At 44.3% G+C, this 15,139-nt stretch overlaps 1 protein-coding gene across 1 annotated transcript; it reads right to left on the bottom strand.

Annotated features, from left to right (window-relative positions):
- Positions 1 to 2,629: 2,629 nt before the first annotated feature.
- MIOS (meiosis regulator for oocyte development) lies at positions 2,630 to 14,621 on the bottom strand. The gene is made up of 7 exons (XM_075587275.1): positions 14,426 to 14,621; positions 13,763 to 13,828; positions 11,563 to 11,721; positions 9,335 to 9,487; positions 8,360 to 8,564; positions 7,151 to 7,280; positions 2,630 to 4,372 (listed from the first exon to the last, which is right to left on the bottom strand). Exons 1-7 carry the CDS (start codon positions 14,567 to 14,569, stop codon positions 4,276 to 4,278), a joined length of 954 nt encoding a protein of 317 aa, XP_075443390.1. The 5' UTR covers positions 14,570 to 14,621; the 3' UTR covers positions 2,630 to 4,275.
- Positions 14,622 to 15,139: the final 518 nt, after the last annotated feature.

A 15,139-nucleotide genomic window follows, 5' to 3' on the forward strand; every position in this document is an offset into this window, starting at 1 on the left:
AGGGTTAACAGTTCAGTGGAACCAGACTGTCATTTAAAAAAAAAAAAAAAAAAACTGATCACAAGGAAGCCAATGCAAATGTCCCACAAGCTGCACAATGTCGTCTGTATATTTGGTTTCAGAAAGCAGATATAATTTACACACTTATCTTAATATATAAAATTGAAATTTGTGGGGTTGTAGATTTGGTGAATCTGATTGGTCCTCAGCCTCTGGCCAATCAGATTGGTGGCTCTATGATGTCACCCAACTGACACACACACACACACTCGCCCAGGTAAGTAAGTAAACCGCTGCCTCAAAACCCTGCGCCTCCCTTCCCAGCTCACACCGGGGCCTCAAACCCCTGCGCCTCCCTTCCCAGCACACACTGGGGCCTCAAACCCCTGAGCCTCCAGCCTCTGTCCCCGCCTAAAAATACAAAAAACACAGCGCACAACGCTCATAGTGCATTAAATGATATCTTTAGTAACCAAAATAAGGAGGTAAGTATTGTGCGTACATTTAAATAAAATAAACAAGCATTTCAGGGTTATTGTTACCCAAACACCAACGGACGCCCGTGATAGTCTCGTGGCTCTCTCCTTCTCACTCCAACAGCCTCGGTGTAGGGTCTGGATAATCTCCACTCCAATCGCTGGTATTTCAGCCTCTCGCCTTGGGGTAAGGCTAGTACAGTCTCACGTAGGTGAACAGCAGTCCAGAATGACCTCCGCTTGTGTGCGCAATGCCCGTCACTGCACAGGTCTCGTTTGCAGCGGAGCACACGCTGTTTGGCGTCCTGGTCGAGCGCTTCCGGGTCTGTGACGTCATAAAACCGCGAGAGTTCGTCGCAAGTCTACAGAACACCGGACCGGTTCTCTGGGAGTGCTGGGATATAGAGGATTCGCAAAGTTCTTAGTCCAACGCGTTTCGAAACCACATGGGCTCGACCAGGACGCCAAACAGCGTGTGCTCCGCTGCTCCGTTGCAAACGAGACCTGTGCAGTGACGGGCATTGCGCACACAAGCGGAGGTCATTCTGGACTGCTGTTCACCTACGTGAGACTGTACTAGCCTTACCCCAAGGCGAGAGGCTGAAATACCAGCGATTGGAGTGGAGATTATCCAGACCCTACACCGAGGCTGTTGGAGTGAGAAGGAGAGAGCCACGAGACTATCACGGGCGTCCGTTGGTGTTTGGGTAACAATAACCCTGAAATGCTTGTTTATTTTATTTAAATGTACGCACAATACTTACCTCCTTATTTTGGTTACTAAAGATATCATTTAATGCACTATGAGCGTTGTGCGCTGTGTTTTTTGTATTTTTGTGTGCTTATAGGGGGGACCAGAGCCATCCCTGGTGTCACAGCTGCAGACGCTCCATATACTTCAATATATACACAAGGTCACCTATTCCATTGTATTACACTTATCACGTCACTTATCTATTGTAGTTGCGCACTTTTATTTTGTTCACCTTTTTCACTACTCTGTCCCCGCCTGCCTCCCAGCTCACAACCCTGCAGCAGGGCCGCCGCCTCACACCCCGGTGCCTCCTGCCACCTCACACCCCGGTGCCTCCCGCCGCCTCACACCCCGGTGCCTCCCGCCACCTCACACCCCGGTGCCTCCCGCCACCTCACACCCCGGTGCCTCCCGCCGCCTCACACCCCGGTGCCTCCTGCCACCTCACACCCCGGTGCCTCCCGCCGCCTCACACCCCGGTGCCTCCTGCCACCTCACACCCCGGTGCCTCCCGCCGCCTCACACCCCGGTGCCTCCCGCCACCTCACACCCCGGTGCCTCCCGCCGCCTCACACCCCGGTGCCTCCCGCCGCCTCACACCCCGGTGCCTCCCGCCTAAACCGGCCGGGACCAAGCAGCGGAACGGACGGCCGGGAGGGGGCAGCCTGAGGGCCGCGTGCAAGGGAGCCTGCACCCTGCACCTGAGGGAGCGCAAGCTGGGGGCCGCGTGCATGGGAGCCTGCACCTGAGGGAGCGCGAGCTGAGGGCCGCATGCAAGGGAGCCTGCACCTGAGGGAGCACAAGCTGGGGGCCGCGTGCATGGGAGCCTGCACCTGTGGGAGCGCGAGCTGAGGGCCGCATGCAAGGGAGCCTGCACCTGAGGGAGCACAAGCTGGGGGCCGCGTGCACGGGAGCCTGCACCCTGCACCTGAGGGAGCGCGAGCTGGGGGCCGCGTGCACGGGAGCCTGCTTGCCCGCGTGGGGGGGGAGATTGGTGCGGGGGGTGGTGCGCAGTCACGGCTGGCGAGAGGTGGGGAGTCGCCTGTTCGGATCGCCGGACGTTCCACTCTCCCTACCGCCCCCTCCTCCTGTAAGGTGGGGACCGGAGCTGCGGAGGGGGTTGGGGAGCGGAGAAACAGACGGAGTGGAGAGGGAGCGGGAAATTTTAAGCCCGGCCAATGCCGGGTGTCTGTCCTGTCCACTGTCCGTCCCCCCTCCTGTCCACTGTCCGTCCCCCCTCCTGTCCACTGTCACCCCCCTCCTGTCCACTGTCCCTCCCTCTGGGGGGGTGGGGGGAACGGAGAAAGAGGGGGAGAGGAGGGAGCGGGAAATTTAACTCACGGGCAACGCCGGGTCTCGGCTAGTTTTTATAAAGCATAACAGGGAACACAGTGCTCTTCCTTTTCTTTTTATTATGAATTGTAATGACATACTTTCTAAACATTACTGTGAGAACTAAGTTCAGGACAATTTAGACATTGGTTTAAATTAGTTATAAAAGATCTTATTCTGATGTACATGATGAATGGTTACATACTGTGTGAATTGTAAGGCTGGGGCCATGGTGCTGCAGACCGTGCGGAGGCACGCTGAGTGATCAGACTGCCTTAAGGCAGTGATCTCGTCCATGCGGCGGGAGGGGGCGCGCGGTTCGCAAGAAATCAGTTGAAACTAAAGTCTTGGCGCGACCGGCCGGTCACGTGAGCGGTTCGCCCAATGAAGGTGAACCAGCTCCGTGACGCCCCTCAGCCCATCCACCATGGCCAGGGAAAGCATCCGCTTCACACGGGTCACTTCCCAGCCTCCGCGCGGGGCGAAAGCACCATGGTCCCAGCCTAATATGTTGCAAAGTTGAACTGCAAATGTAACTCCCAATTAAACCCAATAACTGCAAATCACATTTGTTTTACAATTAAAATCACCTCAGTGAACTTTATTAATGAATTGTGCAATGTACCTTATCCTTACAAAACGTTTACAATAAGTTAAAATCAAGAAATAATAAATTACACTAAAAAGGCAGTTTGCTTTTTGTGTGTTTAGTGGTTAAATATGGGGTATGCTCCTTTTTAAATGGCAAAAACAGACCAATCTAATGTACACATTTTAGTTGCTCTATCTTTATATGGTTTGTTCCCGTGTTGTAGGCTTTTGAACACAAAACAGACGACACTATTTCACATAGGTATATGTGTGTAGTCTGCGTGAATACATGCTTATTTAATGGTTTCTAAAAATAATTGGAAACTTTTTTTTAAATATTGCTTTATTGTTTGTTGTGCTGCCTACAAGCCCAATAATTCTTATCACCAATATAGACAGAGCCAGTCTGTCCTGTATAACCTTCACTAAGGGAACTGAAGAACGCGTTAAAGGCTGGAGGTATATGTTAGCACTATAAAAAGTTATATCATTAGTACTTCTAAGCCTTGATGGCATCATGGGACCAAGATGCAGTTCCTTCAAAACAAAAAGTGGTAATTTTCTAGGACTAGTTTAATGAAATATTACTTCGGTTTTGTAGCTCAAATATTTTGTTAGTCATCTGCTGTAGGTGAAAACATTACGTTTTCAGCTACACACTGAATTACCAATTCAAACACATTTTAGTACAACTTCAAAAATAAATCTCTTTGGTGCCCACGGACCTGCAACCACTGAACTAACGTACAACCACATATGGATAGCATTCAGAACTGCGTGTTACTTCCACACATTTCTCATCTATTTCCAGAAGCAATTATGTTAACACAGCAAGCATTTTTTTAACCAGGAATTAGAAAATGGATGGGTTAGGGACATTGATTGATCGCTCCTATCACAACACTCATAAGAAAAAAAAAAAAAGCCTGTACGAGCTTTACAAAGGTACTGTAGTACAGGCGACACTGTAGTAGGATCATTGTAGCAACACTTGGCTCTACCCAGTAAAGCCTCACAATGTCATGCATATCAGATACATGTAAATATAAATGTTGGTTGTCTTGGTTTGAGGTATGGGACTGCGCCAATGCCGTACTAGGAGGCCTCACTTGTAGGTCTGGTTTACGGCTGGACAGTTTCTGCAGGAACGAGGTTTCCGGTCGTGTCCAACTGCATACACTTACAAGAGCATGCTGAAACAGGGCACTCTGTATGGTCCCTGAAAAAGAGAAAGTGTGAGTCAGTGCTTATAATCAACATGCATATAAATCCTTTTAAAAACGAAAACTGGCACACACAACGTGTAGTAAACGTGTGCTATCTACTACCGGACTTCAAACCACACACAGAATTCTGTCTCGCAGTTGGTTGCACACCTGAGGCAAAAAACTAATATTCCTTTCAATGTATTGTTTTGCTCTTATTTTACTTATTATTCATACTTTGAACCAAAATATACTTTAACATACGTATATTAATAATTTTATTTACCTACTAGTATGTACACAGAGGATAGATATATACGTACATATGTATAGCTCGCTAAACCAGTGTTATGTGAAGCCGACAGTAGGGCGCCGGGAAGATTTATTTAATTTACGACATTATCAAGTATGCTTATTCACGACCTAGTGTAAACAGCCCATAAGCACAGCTAGACCAATGAAAGAGGGAGCTAGCAAATCCCACTACTGCCCCATCTGCATTGCTTCAGTTCGTGCTATTCCCTGATTGAGTATAGACGTAGCGTTGTGGTGCACCGAGTGATATTTGGAGTTACAATTCATTACCGTTATAAAACCATTATGAAATGGATAGATTTATTACAAGGAAACAGGACAGTGAAATATGTGATAACTAAAAACCCATCTTGAGCGACACCAAGCCAAGTAAGATTTCTAAAAATTTGTCGACAGTTAATGGAGGATGGGATTTTCTTGGTTTGGAGATAAAGATGGCCCTCTCCCATTGTGTTGTGTGCGGTGATAAACTTTCGAACAAAGCCATGGTTTCTAGCAAATTTAAAAGACGTGCGCATCTCGAGGGAAAATATTTGAACTATTTCAAAAGGTTGGTGGAACTGCAATCGAAACAAGCGAACTATTTAGAAAAGCTTGTGTCGGATAAAGTTCAAACTTGTCCGATAAAGAACGTATCCGATAAAGAACGTGTCCGATAAAGTTCAAACTGCTTCTTATCAGGTCGCAGAAATCATAGCACAGCAACTTAAGCCACATACTATAGCCCAGTCACTTTTTTGCCCGTGTGTCATATGATTGTTCGGAAAATGTTCAAAGAAGCGGAACAAATTACCAAAATTCCGCTCTCGGATGATACAATTTGAAGAATAATAAAAATGTCATCTAAAATAGGAGAATGTTTCTAATGAGCTTAAAAAGTCAGATTTTGCTTTGCAAGTTGACACGTCCACTGACAGCGGTAAAGCACAACTATTAGCTTTTGATCGCTTCATCCAGGAAAATGAAATAAGTTAATTTTTATGCTGCAGACAAATTCTAAAAAACAAGAGGATACCCAAGATATATTTGATACTTTAACTACCTACTTAGAAAATGTGGAACTTTCATGGTCGTCGTAGGGATATTTGCACCCATGGTGCCACATCCATGTTGGGATCTGTCAAAGACTTTGTCACTTCTAAACACAATAGAATCCAAATATGCTATCTACCTGTTGCTTTTTGCATAGGTAAGCCCTTGTTGGAAAAACATTAAAGGATCAAATTGAAGTCTGTACTAGATCAAGTTTTTCTAATGGTTACATTTGTGAAATCACGGCCCCTAAAGACCAGCCTCTTTAAACAGCTTTGAAACGATATGGATTCTTAGTAAGAAAGTTAAATTTTACACACCAAAGTATGCTGGTTATCAGGGGGAAAAATTGTTAGCTCGTGTATATGAACATGTTTTTTTAATCCAAAGGAAATAGAAGTTTTTGTGAATATCTTCGCAGCGAACCTTGGTGTGCCAAACTAGCATACTTGGCAGAGATATTTAGGCACCTGATTTGTTTGAACACCAGTATGCAAGGGCAAAATGAAAACATCCTTACTTCTATGGATAAACTACTGGCATTTAAAAAATTATAATTATCTGGAAAAATAGAACTAGAGAGGGTAATCTTGAAATGTTTCCTCTGATAAAACCCTAACAAAAGACATTGTTGCCCTCATGGTGGAGCATTTGGAAACCTTGGAGCACAATATCCAACGTTACTTTCCATCCTTGACTAGAGAGATATGTTTATGCCCGTTTCATCTGACTTAGATTTTACAATATCCAAAGAAGTTGGCTTCTCTTTCAACTGATCGCAGTAAAATCAAAAACACCAAGTTATCTCTGGATATGTTCTGGATTTCTGTTAAGAGAAGAATATTCTAAAATTCCAAAAAGCAGATTGTTTTGATGCAGTTTTCTACATCCTGTTCATGCGAGTTCGGATTTTCCCCTTACGAGCATTAAATGCAGAAAAAGGAAAGACAACTGTGTCGAAGATGTAATGAATGTCTGCTTATCACGCATGCGTCCTAATATCAACGAAATCACCAGAAAACATCAAGCTCAAGTGTGACATTAATATATTAGCATAAGCTTTTTAAGTTATATTGGTAACAAAAATGGATTCTGACTTTTGATCATTTTATTTGGTCAATTAGGTACATATAAAAAACATACATTTTATAAAAATATGTATTTTTACTTATAAACCTCAATCCTTATTCTCAATTGAAAATTTCTATCCAAAGATCCTGAGTTCGAATCCTGGGCGAGGTGAAACAGGTGGGCGAGTTTCTATGCCTCTGCTCAGTCGTTAGTATCAGTGCTGAATTACTATTTGGTCCCAGTTCCTGGCTATAGGCCATAAATCCATACAAACCAATCCATTTTAATTCAACAGTGTTGTAAAGCACCAAAAACGTTGATAAACACTGCGCTAAAACACACGTATTAATATTTGTAGGACATTGAATTCTCACCTGAACCAGCTGAGCATATGTCCGGCGTGCCCACCGTGTCGGCAGTTATGACACCATGTGAACCAGTTGTTAAATTGAGCCAGTTTCTTCTCCTTGCTGAGGTCCACCTTCTCATCGGACTTTGAGGCTCCTTAAAGAACAGCAGCAGCAATCAGGCATTTTTGCAAGGGATAGATGCAGTATTCTACATAATAATCAGCATTTTATATCTTCCTTTATACCTGCATTAATATTAAATAATGAAGTTCATTATGCCTTGTGCAAGCTTCAGCACTGAAGGCTGGGCAGTGGCGAGACCTATTCCTTCAGCACTGGAGTACACCAGAACACAATGGCTCTTTCAGCAGATAAGAGATGTATACCTTAATAATTATCCACTTAAGTCCACTCAAAGTCTAATTATTAATGCTCTTATACAAGTGCTCAAGTGACATGCTAAGCAAAGTGGAATACATTCCAAGTCTGCCCACATGTTTTCATTCAATTGCAAATGTGTGCAATTTTATACAAAAATATTTTTGTGGTCCGAGGAAGCAGTAGGTTGTTCTGCAGGAGAAGACCATTTTCATGTTATATTTATTTTTTGTAAAAACTTTGCCTTTTATAATTGTGCTTCTGCATTATTTCATGATGAAATAGTAATATAAAAACGCAAAGAATGTGAATTAAAAAATGCATTGCTACACTGAATTGACAGAATGTTTATTATATTGGTTTGGTAACACACAGAAGAGGCTCCAGCGCGGATCACTGTGAAGGACACTCTCTTATGACTCAAGGATCCCACCCCTTGGTGATTAGCTTTTATCCACTTATGCAATTCTAATTGTAAGTGTGCATATACTTTTCTACACATTTTAATTTTTTTACATTTATACTTTCACTAGGTGGTATATAGGTTCATATATACTAAAATTATAGTATAAAAAAAAAGTACACAGACACACGACGTAGGCCAATAAAAAGCCACAATGTCATGCCTTGCAGCTTAATATTGGCCTGCATGATGCAGGGCCTTTAATTAGATACCGGCATCATCTTACGATGTAACTATCTCGGGGAAACAGGGTTTCCTCCGAGTTTAAATTAACGTGATTCAGCTCCGGAGACCCCCTGCATTCCACCAAGAGGACACACACACACACACACACACACACACACATTTTACAGAAAAAAGTATTTTTGGTACAATCTGACAAAATAACTTACCTGGGGAACTGGAGACCGGCGTTCCCATATTTATAAGGCAAAGAGCACAGCGAGGGAGAGGCTTGCGGCATCCAGGGCAGCTGGTGACCTTAGACTTGGTTGGTGATCCACTGACTCCATACTGACTAAACCCCCGGCCTTGGTGAGGTATCGATGAACAACTGTAGGAGATGGACTTTCCACAGAAATTGCAGCTTACAAAAACCTAACAAGAGAAAAAGATTCACATCATAGGTTGGCATTACAAGATCACAGAGACAGCTGTGTATGTCTAAACCAAGTAACAAGTCCCCTACTTTGGGTGAATTATCCTTACCTCTGTGTTTCAGGGGATCATCCATTAAAATGCAATAGTGCCAATTGGGGCACTGTTACACAAACTCCCATTGAAGTCTACAAGAGTTTCCATGTGAAAGTGCCCCAATTGACACTATCACAGTTTAATTATGCTCTAAGTGTTTATAAATTAAGCTGTAAGGTTGCTGGCAGAAGCATTTTAGAAATGAGTAAGCATCATGCCATTTGCATGAATGTTGTAAAAACTAAATTGCGCTTAACGATTTATATTGAAAAACTGTAGTTGTTACACGAGTAAGGTAGGATGTTGTGGAAGGATGAGCCAACGAAATGCAGGACAGTTAAGTAAGTAAGACAGACCAGTGCAGGCCTCATACAAAATGTTTGTATGTGCCATGTAGGGAACAGACAGACTCCCCAGAGGGGAAATTGGAGACAAACCTCAAAGGAAGCAAGAAGCATAATAAAGAAAACACGAGGAGGGATCCATGCGCAATGTGGAGGAGTAAGAGTCTGGAGAATTGTTTATTATCAATCTTATTTCTTTGAAACTCAAGAGCATCATTAGCTGAAACTAATTCATCATTAGCTGATACTAATACACTGTATTAGTATCAGCATGAACACTATAATGAGAATATAAAAATGTCGGAAGCAGACTTTTACACAGATACTAACCTGTGCTAATGGCTTTGAGCTGGGATCAAGCTTGCTTCGGTGGATATCAAACTCTGCTCTCTTGTGCCAAAACCTCCACGCGTCGAGCAGATTCCTATAGTTCTCTATCCAGTACTGAACTCTCTCATCTTTCAGAACATCAGATGGAGAACCCTTAAACAACAAGATTAAACTGAAAACCCATAATTGGTTGCACCCTTCTATATGCATTTAAGCATGTGTCAAGCACCTGAAGACATTTTTGTTGTATCCTACAAAGAACAACATCCGAGTGAGGCTCAAAGCATAATAATGATACAGTCACAAACCAAAAAAAAAAGCTGTGTGTGCTGTGCACGCGCATAGTAAGTGAAACGTCTTTGACTTTTGTCACAGAAATTGACTTATAATGCGCGTGCTCGGCACACGTGTCAGTCAGTGTATGTGTCAGTCAGATAGTATGTATGTGTGTCAGTCAGAGAGTATGTATGTGTGTCAGTCAGAGAGTATGTATGTGTGTCAGTCAGAGAGTATGTATTTGTGTCAGTCAGAGAGTATGTATGTGTGTTTGTGTATGTATGTGTGTCAGTCAGAGAGTATGTATGTGTGTCAGTCAGTGTGTGTATGTGTGTCAGTGTGTGCATGTGTGTCAGTCAGTGTGTGCATGTGTGTCAGTCAGTGTGTGCATGTGTGTCAGTCAGTGTGTGCATGTGTGTCAGTCAGTGTGTGCATGTGTGTCAGTCAGTGTGTGCATGTGTGTCAGTCAGTGTGTGCATGTGTGTCAGTCAGTGTGTGCATGTGTGTCAGTCAGTGTGTGCATGTGTGTCAGTCAGTGTGTGCATGTGTGTCAGTCAGTGTGTGCATGTGTGTCAGTCAGTGTGTGCATGTGTGTCAGTGTGTGCATGTGTGTCAGTGTGTGCATGTGTGTCAGTCAGTGCGTGCATGTGTGTCAGTCAGTGCGTGCATGTGTGTCAGTCAGTGCGTGCATGTGTCAGTCAGTGTGCGTGCGTGTCAGTCAGTGTGTGTGTCAGTCAGTGTGTGTGTGTCAGTCAGTGTGTGTGTATGTGTGTCAGTTAGTGTGTGTGTATGTGTGTCAGTCAGTGTGTGTGTGTGTGTGTGTATGTGTGTCAGTCAGTGTGTGTGTGTATGTGTGTCAGTCAGTGTGTGGGTGTGTGTGTGTATGTGTGTCAGTCAGTGTGTGTGTGTGTATGTGTGTGTATGTGTGTCAGTGTGTGTGTGTGTGTGTGTCAGTCAGTGTGTGTGTATGTGTGTATGTGTGTCAGTCAGTGTGTGTATGTGTGTCAGTCAGTGTGTGTGTATGTGTGTCAGTCAGTGTGTGTGTGTGTGTGTGTCAGTCAGTGTGTGTGTATGTGTGTCAGTCAGTGTGTGTGTGTGTGTATGTGTGTCAGTCAGTGTGTGTGTATGTGTGTCAGTCAGTGTGTGTGTGTGTGTGTGTATATGTATATGTGTGTGTCTGTCAGTGTTATGTGTGTCTCTCTTTCTGTGTCCTGCCCCCTCTCTCCTGACTCCCCCCACCCCAGGCAGAGCTGCGGACCCGCGGCGGCTCTGTCTTAGTCTCTCCTCCCCCCTCACAAACCCCCCTCAAAGGCAGGCAGTATGTGAGGGGCAGATACCTTAATAACGCCCCCCCCCTCCGGAAGTACTGCGTGGGCAGAGGCGATGGAGGCAGTGTCGGCGGGGGAAGGGGGGCAGCGCGTCATCGTCAGCTGGCTTCGAGGGGAGCGCTGCAGCGATCCCCTTCTGATGGTGCTGTGGGGAACGCAGCGCACTCAACCCTCCCCCCCCCCCCCCCATTTCCATGCCTCGGCCGGGGGAGGTCAGCAGGGAGTGGCGGCAATTTAATTTTGAGGGGGAGCGGCGCCGGCGGCATGTCAGCGGGTGGGGGGAGCAGTGCTCGTTAGGAGCTGCGGCGGCGAGTAAATGTTGAGCGGGTGGGGGGGACCGTTTGGGGGGGAACAAAGATGGTTAGGAGCTGCCAGAACACAGCCTGGCCTCAACTGCCAGCACTGTGACGTCAGCACTTTGACGTCACATCCGTTTCATTTTCTATCCCCACAATCCATTTTTGTCCCATTAGGAATGAGGTGCCACTAAAGAAGTTTCACTTCAATAACTCTCCCCTCTTCCGCTCTGGTTCAAATTAAAAGCTGAATAAATTGTATCTGCTCAGCAACCTACAACTTGTGACAGACCCCTCTGCATAGTATGAACAAACGAGAACAACCAACCTGTAACATACAGTAACTTGCTGTCTGAACATCACCAGTTCTGTCAACGTAGCTTTCCATTAGATCGACCCCATCCTTTGTCAAACCAGTAAGTAAAATTCCCTCAAGGTTCCCAGACGCTTTCATTTCATTGGTCAGCTTGTCAATGTATCTACTTAACTGCAAATGTTTAAGCAAAAATGTTTCATTAGTTATGTTCTCCAAGCAGCAGCAAGAAGTACATTGCGGTTAGCACACAATTACATATCGCACAATTGATAGTTCCCCTCATCACTTTAAAGAAGCAAAACGTGAAACCTTATTTTTTTTTTAAATTAAATACATTTGTTCCCTATTATGATAGTGACCCTTTTTTTTAATTATTATTTTTATTCAACTCTTAATCTGTTTTAAAGCATCCTTTGATTTCTACAGCAGGTTTTAGTCCATTTCCAAAGCAGTGCAATATCTTTGCATCAATTTCCTGTGTGATCATTTGTTGCCAATGTTCCCAGCAGTTTGAGCGGTAAACTGTAACAATAATATTACCGTAGTAATATAAGGATACATTGTAGCTGCCGAGTAAGGCCGCGTCCATGGTTATCGCGACCGCGATCAAAATGATGTGCCTCTATGAGGCTGTCTTTCGAGCGCGCGGCCGACCAGAAGCGCCAGCGCTCGTGATGCGCGAGGAAATAAATGTGTTTTCTAGCGCGACGGCCGGGTCACGTGAGCTCTGTGATGTCATGGCCACGCCCCTCCAGACACATCTACCCAGGCCACAGATTGCTGCAGGTAAAGGCACACGTCACGTGGACGGTAGCGCACGCTCTCACACCATGGACGCGGCCTTACACAGACTGAAGGATTGATTGAAACTGAAAAGCAGCCATTATGTTAGGCACACAATTAGGATTTTTACTGATTTATAACAGGAGCACCAAACAATTGCCAGCTTAGGTAAGAATGTAGCCAATTATACATTGTCACATGTTTTACACATACAACAATAAGAAAAGAAAAAAGGGGGAATGTAGTGTTTCTGCTTTAAGACTTCCCTATGAGGATTAACTAGCTGCAGTGTAAAGGAATACAGAGTGAGGGAGATTATTCTGCCTGGCTAACCAAATACCCAAACTATGGGGCAACTGCACAAATGTTGAGGCTCCATGCATCAAATAATGACATTTATGTAGTCTGCAGTTTTTGTACAGCTTGTAATAGTTTAATAAAGCAACATAAGAGTTCTTTATGCTATAAAATGAAAGCATAGAGACTTTTCAGCACTTCACAGATCTCTTCACGTACATTAGCAAAAAAAAGTGTGCGCACCAAGCACATGCATTTTAAGTGACACTTTTCTCGTTTGTCACAGAAATTGTATTTGTGATGGTGATGTTTTTATTTAAAATCCAAACACAATTTCAGTGCCAAACCGCAAAGAAGTTTGACTTAGAACGTGCGTGCTCAGCACCCCCCTTGTTTTAACTATTTGCACGTCTATATTTATACCAACTGTGAATTCGTTGTGACTGTGTGTGACAGTGTGTGTGTGCGCGCGCATGTGTGTGACTGTGTATGAGTGTTACTGTGTGAGTGACAGTGTGTGTGTGTGTGTGACTGTTTGTTTTTGTGTGTAGCATTGTGAGTGGGCCCATCTGTGCAGCAGAGAGTTTGGTGTGGTACAGGGACATGAGCATGGAAGTTGTTCGGTTTAGGCCAGGCATTGGAAGGGGTCTAGAAGGCCGATTATGGAACTTGCGCCCGACTTCTGGGGTCCTGCACATGTGCGGGGTGCTGGGCGAGCCTGCACGTGTGCGGCACGAGCCGCCACTGTTCGACGTGCAGGCTGCGCATGGCGCCGGCCGTGCCTGCGCCGGTCGTGCGTTATGGCACATGTGCGGCGAGCCCGCCAGCCGCATCGCTGGAAGTGAGGGAAGCACTTTGAGGTCTGCTCATGCGCGGATGTGGCGTGAGCGTGGGTACAATGCGGGCTAGAAGTGCGAGGGAAGCGCTGGGTTCTGCGCATGTGCGGGTGTGGCGGATAGTAGCGTGACATCACTTCCGGCATGGAATTCTGTTACAAAACAAGGGATTTTTCTATCAAAACTCTGTAGGTGCCAGCAAAAAAGTGTCACTTCAAAATTATCTTTTTGATTTTTAGAACTCAGTGCTGCAAGAGTCAGACCGATATGTGCCATGTAAATGCTTTCCATCTTACCTGAGTATCATTAAGAAATAAACAAGCAAACGCCACTCGATCCCTCACAGCTACAGAATTTTCATACTGAAATAAGTGGACGAGAACAATGTCTTGGAAAGTGCGATGGACAATCAATGCAAATAAACATAATCCTGAATAGTTTTATACCTTACTTAAATGACAATTTCTGATGCCTGATTCAAGGCCTGTAACAAAACAACAACAACATTCTCCTAGTCCGTCCAGCAAGAATTAACCCACATACACCTATAACTACAGTCCCAGGCTTGAAATGCTTTAAAAGATGTCACATTTGGCTGGGTAGGTGAAGGGTTCGATTACCGTCACATTATTCTATACTTAATATGGCAGGCTAAAGTCTGAGATTGTGAAGGTGGAGACAACTCCTCTTACTCAGAGGAAAAGTCTAAATTCGTTGATGTATGTGACCAACATGCAAGTTCTTCATACAGTATGTGAAATTATAGTGTATGGAATTTTCAAGACCTCATTGATCTCGTCTTCAATTGTACACATGAAGAAGTACACTTCAAGAGACGCGTGAGGTTAAAGCTCCCCTTGCTTATCTAAGAAACTTTAAACTTCTCAGACTAAGCAGGCTTGGAGTAAGTATCAGCCAGCTTGTTTATGGTAGTTTGATACAACGAGAATGGAACTTACCAAAACCCCATCGTATATGCCAAGTTCACTTGTGAGAAAGGCAAACATAACACAAAGGTATGGGTTGTTCAGCTGCAACCTGAGAGTGCTGCACATCTCTCTCCACAGGGAATTCTTCTCATCCGTATACCCAGAGAGTGCCATTGCTACAACGTTGAGGTTCAGATCTCCTGTGTATGGCAAATAGAAATATTTTAAATCTAGAAGCCTGTGAAAGAGGAAACGCTTATACTTTAAAACACGTACATCTAATCAAGGTTACAAAGCAATATTTAAAATATGAGTGTTAAGTCACATGGTTACCTTGCAAACGTTACTGAAGGCACAAAGTTGTATAGAACCTTGTAATGTGAAATGTCCCTGTATTGGGTATTTTGTGATGAGAAGCAGCTCACGCCAGATTACAAAAAACAACCCTTCCACAAATGTCTCTTGGTTTTAATGTGGTGGTTTAAATGGTTCCTTTCTCTTTCAAATCTAGCTTCCAGCTGCAGAAATGCTAAAAGGCATCAATGCAAAAATACATCTCACCCAATTCCATACATTTCTAATGTATGTGCTACTTTATAATAATCGTGATGCACATATCATACCGAAGCAACACTATCATAAGGAAGTAAAAACTGTTCATTAGGGGCCATATTTACTAAATGCTACCATATTAGACACCTTTAATTTCTATAAATGTGCTATAAAGGGCTCTCTTTACTATGC

This window comes from Ascaphus truei, chromosome 2, assembly GCF_040206685.1.
Source record: "Ascaphus truei isolate aAscTru1 chromosome 2, aAscTru1.hap1, whole genome shotgun sequence".
Classification (NCBI taxonomy): Eukaryota; Metazoa; Chordata; class Amphibia; order Anura; family Ascaphidae; genus Ascaphus; species Ascaphus truei.

What these genes read in the sequence shown, in the direction of transcription:
- MIOS (XM_075587275.1), bottom strand. Translation starts at nt 14,569, where the DNA reads ATGGCACTCTCTGGGTATACGGATGAGAAGAATTCCCTGTGGAGAGAG. An exon ending in CAAGTTACTGTATGTTACAG is followed by an intron (nt 9,488 to 11,562) that starts GTTGGTTGTTCT and finishes TTGTTGTTTAAG; the next exon opens with GGTTCTCCATCTGATGTTCT. An exon ending in GCTCAAAGCCATTAGCACAG is followed by an intron (nt 8,565 to 9,334) that starts GTTAGTATCTGT and finishes TTCTCTTGTTAG; the next exon opens with GTTTTTGTAAGCTGCAATTT.